Consider the following 12,043-nt stretch of genomic DNA (forward strand, 5'->3'; position numbering starts at 1 on the left):
TAAATAGTAAGAGCCTGTATTTATTTTCTAGACCAACACTTAAGGTCCAGAAGGCCTCCTAACGTGCAGAAGTGTGAGCGGGTACAAGGACGGAGAGGAATGAACAAGCAAGAAGTTAAATTTGCAGCTAAGTGGGGAGAAAGGAACTGCAGAGGCTCCCACACTTTTTATAGAGTGTACCACATACTTGGGCATATGTATGCTCCACCTCCCACTCTGTGCAGAGTATTGCATAATATTACCATCTGAATTTATAGAATTAACTATCTTAGAAGGAAAAAATGCTGTTTTCTCTCATGTACAGTCCAACTTTAGATCTTTTGTCTCTTAAGGTATGTTAACCGTGGAATCTGAGAGCAGCCAGTCTATGACAAGCCTGTTTTGCAAAGTCTCAGGTAGGACTAGAGCTTTTTGAAGCTTTAAAAGCATGGGAAAACATGTTCGTTACTGCTGAACAATCTTACATGTCTCCTTTTAAGTGTATACTATGTACATAAAGTGTATGCTTTTTTACAAATCTACGATTCCTGTATCAGAACTTGAAAATAAATAATAATCTGTTCTTGTCCTGCATGAAAAATAATGTATCAAAGATTTAGAAATAAAGTCCCAATACTCTCACTGTTTTACACAGGATCTCACTTAACCCCCAAAAAACAGTTGTGCAACAGTATGGTCCTAGCCATGAAGGATTAAAAAAATCTAAACCACAATCTATAGATGCATTTGCTTCCTAGTTAAACAATAAATAAAATCATTTCAATAAGTGATGAGCAACTTCAAAGACTGAGAGAACAGTATATAGCCTGGAAAAGAGAAGCTGCAGGTGACCTCATTGTGGCCTTCCAGTACCTGAACAGAGCCAACGAGAAAGATGGAGACTTTTTACAGGACAAGGGGGAATGGCTTCAAACTAAAAGAGAGTAGGTTTAGATTAGGTATTAGGAAAGAAGTTCTTCTCTGTGAGGGTGATGAGGCCCTGGCACAGGTTGCCCAGAGTGACTGTGGCTGCCTCATCCCTGGAAGTATTCAAGACCAGGTAAGATGTAGCTTTGAGAAAGCTGGTGTAGTGGATGGTGTCCCTATCCATGGCAGGGGGATTAGAAGGAGTGGTTCTTTAAGCTCCCTTCCAACCCAGGCCATTCTAAGATTCTATGATTTTCCTTCTTTATGTGAGAACTTTAACAGTGGGGTTTACTTTATTTTTTTTTTTTTAGCACTTTTAGTGTCTTTCTTAAATATGATGAACTTTTGCAAACTTTCATTTTGACCCCAGTTTTGAAACTTTATACTCTTAGATTTGTGCTGGAGTTAGCTTATTATAATCACATTAGGTTCCATAATAAGTTCAGTAGGATGACTCATGCACAGAGATGTCCAGACATCTCTGATGACTGGGGACCATGTGTTCCAACATCAAAACAAGTTCTCTGTCGTTTAGTTTTATATTAAAGCTGGGGAACTACTGTGTTACTTCAAAAAAAAAAAAAACCACAAAAATTCTGAACTTCTCTCAACTCCCAGAGGCAAGTTAATTCAATTTCTTCGCTCTCCTAGTTTTTAAAGGGTACAAGTGCCAAACGAGTGATGTTGCTTCAAATGAAAGCAGCAGCCAAGACACCTCAAACATGGCAGCCAAGTCAGACACCAGGTTCAAAAGGACAATATTCCAATTGCTGTTTGACAGATGCAGCTAGAACTTCTCCCTCTGGCCATTCAAGGAAAATGCAGGTCATCTCACACTTAGCAAGAAGTCCCTACTTAAGAGACAAGTGAGGCAAAAGGCTTGTACAATGATCCAGAGAGATATGAGGCAAGAGAAACCACATCCTATCAGCAGGGACCATCTGTGCAGCTACAGCAGGATAACATCAATACTGTCCTATCAAAAAGCTGCAGGCACTGAAGGGTTATCCCAAGTGGTGCATGGCATGAGCTGCAACAGAGAGACTGCCAAGGAACACAACAACAGTTTCCTGTTCCCAGTGAAGAGAGATCAGAAAATTCTGGTAATGTTGCAGTTTTCCCTTCCTTGAGGTCTGTACAGCAAAACCAAACATTACTTAAGAAAATTAGAGAGTACTGAAAGCAACGTCGCTGAACCAAACCAAAATAACTCAGCGGCTACAGAAGAGGAGGAGATCTGAGAAACACTGCATGTACTACTGTGTTTACAGGCCCCCTCAACAAATACTTTTCTCTAGCCCTGGGGACTATGTGCTCTGAGCCCTGATACTTGAAGAGAAGACACTTTTCTCTAATCCCTTGGGATGGACTTTGGAATGACTGGCTGAACCTGACGGATCATCATAGGGAAGATGTTGCAGTACAAAGGGGTTATCACAACCAACAGATGTACCTGCCTGGCACTGAACTGTCTAATGACTGTATCAATAAGCCATGGACCTGCAGATACACCAGTTTCAGCAAAGGCTGGAAAACTTCCTGCAGACTCATCTTCAAACTAAGTTGTATAGCTCCTTGGGATACCCAGTCTACCAGTATGGGAAGCAGCTTTGAATTCCCAGGCTGTGCTTGCAACTAGCAGTGAGGAGACAGCACTAATCAAAACCCAGGGAATGAAACAAGCGGGGGTGGGGGGAGGAGGAAGGGGAAAGGGGAGAGGAAGCGGCAGTGGCTCTCCAGAGGGGAAGATCCTGAGCAGAGTTATAGCATGAGTTTGGAGCTGCTCTGAACACAGACTGATCCCATGATCAACTGCATTCCCACGGTGGCCTGAAGCTGACACTATCCTAGCAGCCTTGCTATGCTGGATGCAGTGTAACTGCTCAGGGAAGGAGGACACAGTCAGAGTTAGATTGGATTAAGTTTTGTTATGCTGAATGTCACTCTTTCTGGTCGTTTTGCTTGGGACTCACTTCCCAATCAATTTTAACTTTTTCTTTACCTTATTGTACTAAACCCTGTGCTTGAAAAGACTAATGAGAAAGAATGAAACCCCTTCTCTCTCAAGTGGACAAATACACAAATACAGGGGTAAAAACAAACAAACAAAACCCCAAACAAACAAAAACCCAACAAAACCAAACAAAAACCAACCAGACAAAACAACAAAAAAACCCGCATCAGGTAAAATTCTCCCACTTAAAGTTTCAACAAGACTATATTTATCTTTTATGTTGAAAACTCTCTGGAGTGCTTCCCTTTTGGTAGAACAAAGTTCAATACCCACAGCGTAGTGCCATCCTTGTGTTGGCACACAGAGAAGTCCCACAGGCCAAACGATGGCCACCAGCAAGGCAGTGTGGAATAAATCCCATCTGTCATCAAGGAGAAGTGAATCCCAGCCACAGCTGCATCAGTCACTATAATGACATCCCACTTTGCTTCTTGGAATCCTTCCGTGCAATGGGACTGAAGGACAAGATCTCCTTGTAAATAAGCTCTTGAAAAACATAACAAAATAACCATGAATGTGAGATTTTAGAGGACCCAAATGAAAGCTTGAATGTTATATGTGTAGAAAGGAGGTATTCACTGACAGGTACGAGTTGGAAGAGACCAATGAGAGAGGCAAAAAAAGTCCACCTGAAGAGCTGAAGGGATCTTTGCTGAATGAAGAAAAGCAACAGCAAGGTAAGAGATGTGCACTACCACTGAGGCATGAGCAGGCAATCACAGCCTTACTCAGCACGTGCACAGGAAAGAGAGAAGGGGTAGGAAAGTCCCATGCTAGACAGGAACTTCCAAGAAAATAAACTTCTTACTTTTCCACTCATCTATTGAAAGCTTTTCATGTTCCAGGGAATCATCATAGGACTGTTGTGCTTCTGTCTCCTCCTCAGCGTCTCGGAACTGGTCAAAAAAGGGATGAGCCAATGCCTCTGTGGCTGTAAGGCGCTTTTCCACATCAAGCTGCAGCATCTTGTCAAGCAGGTCCACAGCTGTAGGAGAAGATGGCAACAGGGCTAACCAACGTGCTATGGAGAAGAGGAATCATGTGCATGAACCCTGCAAGTTGATGGGACTAGTATTTCCAGTACAGCATCTCCAGACTGGAAAATGAAAGAGATTCCTCAACCCAGTCAAGGCAGTGAGGAGCTCCTGTCAGTGGAGTTGCAAAGTTTTGACTCTGAAAATTATAAATTAACATTGCCTGTCTGTTAAGGATCACTAGATTCAGGTATTCAACCACCAGGATCTACACTGTACTAAGAAAAAAAAGTACTGGAGTGGACTGTGGGGGTCTTGTAGCACTTTATCAAAGCCCACGGTGCCTTAGATGTTAGGCTGGGAATTAATAATGAACAAAGAAGAGCTGGCTTGTTTATCTAAGTGCTACTGATCATATCGTCACCTGCTTGGCTACAACAACAACAACTTCAGGAAGCTAATGTCAGCGAAAATTCATCCCAACTTTCATACTAATTGGAACGGATATATGCAACTGCCCTAATTCTTAAATTGCAACCCAGAACCAGGACATCCTGTTATATCCAGCATCTGCTTTCTTCTGGTTTGTTAAGACGGAAGTCAGAAGTTTATCTCTTCCATAAATATTGTATGTTACAGACTGTCATTTTAAAATTTAAAAAAAAAAGTAGTAAATGGCCAAGAATAGCAAAACATCGCTATTGTAATAAAGAATCATTTTGTTTTTAATGGATACATATTTGCCCTGGGAGGGGCAGGGACACAACCTGCAAGGGAGAAATTATAAGTATTATAAGAAAAAGGAGAAATAGAGTTGAGGCTGTGGTGATCAGCTTGCCTCTTTTCCAACTGTGGAAACTCGTGAAAAATGCTGGAGATGACTTACCCTGAGGATTTGCTTTAGGGAAAAGCACAGACAAATCCTTCTTGGGGATTTTAGGAAGGGACTTGATATAACTCTTAGCCTGAAAGAGCAAGGAAAGCACAATTATTGCACAAGTGTGAGGGGATGTGAAATACAACTTTCAGATCTCATGGCTCCAATGAGCAAAGGCAAGTGGAGAGAACAGCAAATCATCCCAGATGTAACATTTTAGTGAGAAGTTGACAAGGAAGTATTTTTATCACTTGAGATACAGAAATACTTCTGTTTTAAGAGCCAAGCTAGAGAACAGAGAAGCTTGGTGGTTTGCTGGGGCATCAGGCACCTCACACAGGAGTTCCTGCAATCCACACCAAGTCCATCAGATGTGCCACTAGCAGAGAAAGGTCTTCCTTGCCAAGGGGAAAAGGCTGCTGTTGTGCTTCCTCACTGCTGCTGTAGAGGCAGCACCTCTCCCATCTTAAACACAGACATGTTAACCTCTTCCCCACCACATCTCTGCCAGCAGGACCTAAATCCATAGTGAACTTTTTTACCGCTTTATCCTCCAGCTTCTCCAAGAAGTCTTCTCCTGGGTGTCCCGTTACTTTCAGGATTTGAGTCAGTTGATCCAGGTCTGGCAAGCTGTGTTAAAGATCGTCCATAGAGGACTGAGCCCTGGACACCCTCCCACAGCTCAGCTCAGTTTGTTATAATACCAACCCAAGAGGCACACAAGTTCATTAGACTGGCAAAAAGCACTCCAAGGCTTTTTTTCCTAGCATGCCATTTTCATCAACAGATAATTTTTCTGGCACAGCTATGCCAGGACACATGTCCATGGTCTTGGGGGGATATGCAAAGGTTTGGGAATGGAGCTACAGCCATGCAAAGTTGAAGTGGTAGACCTCTAACCGCAAGGTAGGACACACATGGCCAGCACAGAGGTGTATTTCTAAGGTCCCCTCTTACCTTCTGCTTTCCTCACCAAAAAGATTGGTCCCTGTGATTACCTCCTGGTAAACCAGACTGACACCTATTTTTCTCATTCATTAAAAAGCCCTTTTGCACACACCAAGAATTATTACTCCCCTCAAGGAAAAGGTTCCGTTTGAAAGGATACAGTCTTTTCCTTTAAACAGCGTTTTCCCAGTCAGCATTTCTGCCATAATACAGCCAATAGACCAGATATCCACTGTTCAGAGAGAAAAGAGGGGGGGGGGCAAGAGCGTGGGGAAAAAAAAAAAAGGAAAAAAAAGGGCAATGAAAAGGTAGCAATGATTGCTGGGGCTGTTGCTTTTGTTGTTGCTTGCAGCAGGGACTGATTTAAATGTCACTCCCATTCTCCTCCGTTCTTTCAATGCTGCCAAAATTTCTGTTTTCATCATTTCCTGCAAGCACTAGCTCTGGGAGTTGTGCAACACCTTTTGGATCTGCTCCGCTCCCAGAACACTGATGATAAAGAAGAAAAACAACTGGACGATTACTTGAGGTTTGACCCAGCAGGATCCCCAGGCTTGTCATCAGATAGTCACGCTGCAGAGGCAAGGCTGCTCACCTGTCTGGTTGTAATGCATCCAGTTCAGGATGACTTCTGGGGCTCTGTACCATCGTGTAACCACATAGCCAGTCATTTCAGCATCAGCATGTCTGGCCAAGCCAAAATCCAAAATCTGCAGTTGCAAAGGAAGATGAAGAAGGAAGGGCAGGAAAGAAAAAAGAAATCCTATGGGCAAGTAAGACTCCACTTCTAAGAGAAAATTAAGCAGATCCAATCAGATAATAACAAAGCTCCAACTACACCACAGCCAGCCGCCGGACGGTTCAAAGAATTAACAGGTTTGTCTTGATTCCACTGTAAATTGCAAGCCAGTTGCAAAACCAGTTGTGAGAAGACTCTGTTGAAAGGATCAGGGCTTTGTGCTATCTGGAAGGTCACTTTCTTTCTTGAAGCTTAAGTTTCAAGTCTGTGCTTTATTTGAGTTGGTCTATGACCTAGTGGTGAAGGCATGCTCCCAGGCCACCGCAACTCACCCTTTCCTATAAGAACACCTTGCAGCTGACAGAGGATACTCCCTCAATACTGAAGATGAACAAGCTTGACCTAACCTTTACGGGCAACAAAGCCACTCCCTGTAATATACATTACAGAAAATACATGCTAGAGCACCACACCAGCAAACTGCAAGCAAACCCTTCAGAGCAATACTAAAAATAACTTTGTCTGGAATCACAACCATAATGTCAATAAGAACCAAAGGGCAACTGTGGTTGAATCCAGTTACCCTTCAGGGATCATTCACCTAATGCAAGTGTTGCTCATCAGTATTGAATTTATCTAGGAAGTCATTACAAACTGCCATGCCGCAGGAATTACAGTGACAGGATGTTCATTTGAAGTTTTGTGCCTTGATTCAGCAAGTTACATCAGGAGGTATTTCCCACTGCCGGCAGTTGCCAAATAACAAAACACCTTGAATTGAGAAGGCAAGAGGAAACATGACAGTACCAAGTTCTTGCAGGCAGAGCAGTTCCTCCATGATCTGATATGCTACATGCTTCCCAAGTGGTGTTTTTCCACCTACCTTTAGCTGACAGTCTTCGTTCACAGCCAGGTTACTTGGCTTCAGGTCCTACAACAGACAAGAGCAGAAAAATATGTCTGCTTTGAGTTGCAACACATCAACACAAGGCTCAGCTGAACCTCTGCTTGCCTTTGATGGGGTCCCATAACATCCCAAATATCAAGTATCCATTCAGCAAAGATACCATGCCTGCTATGCTGTACGGCTTTAGATTACTGTTTTATTTTTTCTGAAACAGTTTTAATTCATGAAGCATCATAAAATGCTTCTGAGCTCATCAGAAAATATGGCATTTCCTCAAAATGCTGTACAAATGAGCAAATTCAAACATGTATAGGGTATAGGATGCAAGAGACTCCAGAGCAGACAATGCTGTTAGTAAAACAATGTTTAAGAATTTATTAACTTCATGACCATTCTGTGTTTCTCAAACAGACAAAAATCAGAGTAAGAGCAAACATGAACTTACCCTGTGTATGATGCCGGCTGAATGAATATACTGCAATAAAAAGAGGAGCCACAATGTGATCACCAGCAGACAAGACTTTCTGTTCTCCAGCAGAGAAATGAGAGCTACAAACCAGAACTTACTGAGAACACAACTCTGCATCCTGCTACTGCAGGGCAGCAGTTTAAAAAGCACTCTCTGCCCTGAATTGCTGATAGTATTTGCAATGCTATTGGCAGTCTGAAGAAGCTGCATAGAGCAGAAGAGGAGGAATGAAGCAATAGTTCCTTAGAGCAAGTACAACAATAGCTTCAAACTATCAAAGGCATCAGGTTTACAGCAGTCAACATGAAAACTTTCTGCTTTCTGCTCTCTCAAAGCCAGTTACAGAAGCATATTCCTTCCTTATTCTACTAAATAGAAAATCAGTCCCTCTGTCTTCTCCCCTGAGAGCCTCTGTTATGAAGAAGCTCCTTCAGCAGAAGCTCCTGTTGCTGCCAGTCTCTCACTCTCAGTGTAGAGTTTTGCTAGGGTTTTGGCAAGTCAAAGAGCAATGCAATTGCTGCTGTAGAAAAACAATTGCAAGGTGTATGGCTGCTCATTGCTTTGATACCCAGCTGACGTAAACAAGCAGTCACAGTGTGCAGGCACAAGAGCAGTTCAACAGCCAATATCTGTTCTTAGGTGATGTCATAACACCCCCACATCTTCCTATACAGTGTTGGGAGTTTAGTTATATATCTATAGATATATCTATAGATATACATCTATACATCTATATCTATATATATCTATATATCACCCAGAGGTGATATACAGAGGAGACAGAGGAAGTCACTAAAAACTCCTCCAGACCCACCTACCTTCAGCCCTTTCAGCATTTGGTAGACCAGGTACTGGATCTTTTCGTCACTGAATTCATGTCCCATGATCTTCTGTAAATCTGTCCGCATGTATGGCATCACCAGGTAGCTAAAAGGTAGTAAGAAAGGCCCTGAGTCTAGAAGAAAAACGCAGGGGACAAGGATAGCCTTGGGGATTTTTTGGCTATGCAATGAACTAAAATGAGTTCCTGTGACAGTGTTCCTGGCTAACTAGCACAGCCTGCAGTGAAGCTGGGATTTCAACCTGCTCAGAAAATTGCTCTTCTTCCTCCTCTTAAGTCAGATATCTGACATCCAGTAAGAACAAGGATCTTCATAATCCTGAATTAGTTTACTTTAGACCTCAAGTGATGTTCAGTTCCAGACAGCCTTTCACCACCCAGAAGCTGAAACATCTTACACAGCAAAACTGTACTGTCTCCCAAATTTGTCTTTGTAATGTTCTCCTGCCCTGACTCAAAAGACAACATCTAGCTTTCTTCAGTATCTGCCTGCTGAGACTGCCAATTAGTTGACAGTCTTCCTGCAGGAACTGCTCTGAGAGAACCTTCAAATGCTTTTCCTGCAGGCTGCTAAATACCCAGCCATGAGACAAACCCCCAAATCCAGGCACATGGTGCTCATCCCCAATAATGGGGAAGAGAAAATGACTTGTCCATCCTGACCATAAAGACTGAGGGAAAAAAAAAAAAAAAAAAAAAAAAAAAAACAAAAAAAACCAACCAAAAACGAACAGCTGGAATCAAGATGAAAAGAAAGCCAGATCTTTAAAATTCCCAGTTTAATTGCCCTGGGGCCTGATGAACAAACAATACTTATCCCATTTTGAGTGCAGCCAGTTAGCTCAGCAGTCACACAGCATGGATCACACTGCATGTGATAGCCATGGAATGTAACACATCCTCATTACATAGGTTGGTCTGTACATTCTGTGGTCTCTCAGCTGTGAGCATGGCATATGATCTATTTATGTATTCTGGGTGTGTTAGCCATGGGAACTGACATGTGCTTTTGATTCCCTATGTTATTTGGGGATGTCTGGCTTTTAGTCCAGCCCCCTTGCAGCTCAACCCAATCTGTTATCCTGCTGCTAAGACACAGGTGTCTTGGGCAATGGCTAAGTCCAGATAGAGCAAAAAACTCCAAACTTACAAGTCCTGGAATCCCTGGTAGGAGGCAGTGGAGGTAAAGACATCAAGCAGCCCAATGACCTGATGGAGGAGAGAAGTCCACACTTAAACCTGGAAAGCATTTACTGTGCACGTGGGACTCAGGTAGTAGCTCTCCATTGGCACATACATCTGGGTGAACACAGAACTCCATTTGAAGAATCCAAGGACTCCTCACTGATGCTGCACAAATGTTTTTCTTTTACTAATACATGGTAACATCCATTACACATCTGCTTAAGCCTAGTGACAACTGGGTACAGCACAGTTAGCACTTGAACCCCAAAACTGCCTGCACATGCCAAATGTCAGTATCTCTGCCTATATTAAAATAATCCATACTTCTCTCTATATATAAAAATAAACATGATGCCACCTGAAAGGACTTGCTCCCAGGTGGCAAGAAAATACCCCTCATATCAGCAGGAAGAGAGAGAAATGAGTACTTACGTTCTCATGTTGCATGTGCTTCAGCAGCATCAGCTCCCTGTATGCTCTCTTGGCAAAGATCTCTGACTGGAATGGGCGGCAGAGTTTCTTGATAGCCACTTTCTCCCCTGTCTTCTTGTCTATGGCTGAACTGCAGCAGACAAATAAAAAACAATTCTGACATTGGCAGTATGTTCTAACAAATTTTGTAATCCCACAAGTCATCTAGAGAACTTGTGCTCACAGAAGAACAGCAAAGAAAGGCCTTTTGAGAAACCCCGTGGAGCTCTGCACAGGAGATGTGATGCTGTGGGGCTTTGGGCAGCAGACCACAGCCTCTGCTCTTTGGATGACTAGGTGGGATACCTAGGCAAGTATAAGGGGCTCATCTTTATTCCCTATAACCTGCAGAAAGAAGCTGGAGGTGACAGAGCTGTGAGAAGAGGGAAACACAAATGGCTGAAGTTCAGAATTAGTTCTAACTCTGCCTTCTTCTCTAATGCAAGGAGATAAGGGAATAAAGTAATTTTTGCTTTGCCATCTGCTTGGAGGCTCTTGTCTTTTAATGTAGGCCAGTGCCTTCACTGTATCCTGGAGATAGTGGATGTCACACATTAAAAATACAGGCTTCTGGAATTAATTCTGCTGTATTCAGGATCTTTGATGCTACACATATGCTTCTGTGTAAAAGCAGGTCTGGCTGAAAATGAGATTCTTCTGTAAAGCTAAAACAGGGTACAACAGCCATCACCACAGACATGATGTGTTATTCCCTCTGGTCTCATTTGCTGTTTATGGCTAGACATGGTAATCCTGTGACAGTTTCTCTTCTTCTGAAGGCTTTTTGCTCAGTCTGCAAAGGAGGTCCCAGGTTCCGAGTGGGAAGGGAGGTCCTCAGAGGTCCTCAGATGTAATTCAGGATTCTCAGCAGTGCCTCAGCCCCTCCTTGACCCCTCCCAAGAGGCAAACATGAAAAAACATGGAAAAAAGGGTCTTTCCTGCCAAATAGTGCTGTGGATTTCCAGAGCAGTTCCCACAGCTTCTTAAATCCCTATCCCATCTCCTGTGAAACAGAAAGGCTATAAATCATCATATTCAATCCCATGACTTTTAGCTGTATCCTCCAGCCTTGCACAAGCACACTTCCCCATTCAGTTGGTAAAAGCAAAGGAAGTGCAGGAACAGCTACACAAGGCAGTTTCAGCACTGAAGATGCTGTAGGATATCGTAGGAGGCCTCTGAGTGAAGAGTTGTCTCAGTTTCAGCAGATGTCAGCAGAGGGGACAGCACTGCATAAAGTTTTCTGAGGAGCGAGGGAAATAAGAGGAAGGCACTCAGACTAGATAGTCAATCAACTTCTGCAAAATTCAAGGCAGATTTCCTAATCTTCTTACCTGCCTTCCCAGCTGCTGACGTGCAGAGCATCTAACCCCACTTCTCAACACAGGAGAGCGGGGTGATGGAGCTTCAGCAGGCACAGCACAGACAGCACTAGTCACACCCTTGCCATAAGCACAGTTAATTCAGTTGACGCAGCTGAGAGAGCCCGTCATGTTCTTCCCAGCACAGATTTAATGAACAGATACAGTTTGGGATGACACGGGGCAGGCCATGCTGCGTCCTTGCCTCGGCTGGCAGAGATCAACAAGACCAGCATTGAAGGGGCCAGAAGGCTCTTCTTTCCCAATTACATTCAGCTGGAAGCCAAATTGCTACAGATTTTGGCAAATTAATAAGAGAAGAAACAAGACTTTGCTGTTTCTCCTGAGTTA

The 12,043-nt window shown here is 43.1% G+C and overlaps 2 protein-coding genes across 3 annotated transcripts in view; both read right to left on the reverse strand.

Moving 5' to 3' along the window:
• Nucleotides 1–3,869, reverse strand: part of BRPF3 (bromodomain and PHD finger containing 3) — a 31,589-nt gene extending 27,720 nt beyond the window's left edge. The window contains exon 1 of the mRNA XM_050326885.1: nucleotides 3,729–3,869. The gene's annotated coding sequence lies outside the window, so the exon portion shown is untranslated. The remainder of the gene's footprint in view (nucleotides 1–3,728) is intronic.
• MAPK13 (mitogen-activated protein kinase 13) overlaps nucleotides 1–12,043 on the reverse strand; it is an 18,583-nt gene continuing 6,540 nt past the window's right edge. The window contains exons 3-13 of one of the 2 annotated variants that reach the window (XM_050326898.1): nucleotides 10,293–10,422; nucleotides 9,826–9,884; nucleotides 8,653–8,761; nucleotides 7,811–7,840; nucleotides 7,342–7,389; nucleotides 6,315–6,429; nucleotides 5,880–5,951; nucleotides 5,314–5,393; nucleotides 4,781–4,859; nucleotides 3,729–3,905; nucleotides 1–3,406 (exon numbers count right to left, since the gene is read on the reverse strand). In XM_050326898.1, coding sequence (XP_050182855.1) covers nucleotides 3,327–3,406; nucleotides 3,729–3,905; nucleotides 4,781–4,859; nucleotides 5,314–5,393; nucleotides 5,880–5,951; nucleotides 6,315–6,429; nucleotides 7,342–7,389; nucleotides 7,811–7,840; nucleotides 8,653–8,761; nucleotides 9,826–9,884; nucleotides 10,293–10,422 — 979 coding nt within the window. In that variant the 3' untranslated portion in view covers nucleotides 1–3,326. Of the gene's footprint in view, nucleotides 3,573–3,728; nucleotides 3,906–4,780; nucleotides 4,860–5,313; nucleotides 5,394–5,879; nucleotides 5,952–6,314; nucleotides 6,430–7,341; nucleotides 7,390–7,810; nucleotides 7,841–8,652; nucleotides 8,762–9,825; nucleotides 9,885–10,292; nucleotides 10,423–12,043 lie in introns of both variants that reach the window. The other variant, XM_050326899.1, reaches the window with a different exon arrangement.

Source organism: Myiozetetes cayanensis, unplaced genomic scaffold (genome assembly GCF_022539395.1).
Source record: "Myiozetetes cayanensis isolate MyiCay16 unplaced genomic scaffold, myiCay2020 scf32, whole genome shotgun sequence".
In the NCBI taxonomy this organism is placed as follows: Eukaryota; Metazoa; Chordata; class Aves; order Passeriformes; family Tyrannidae; genus Myiozetetes; species Myiozetetes cayanensis.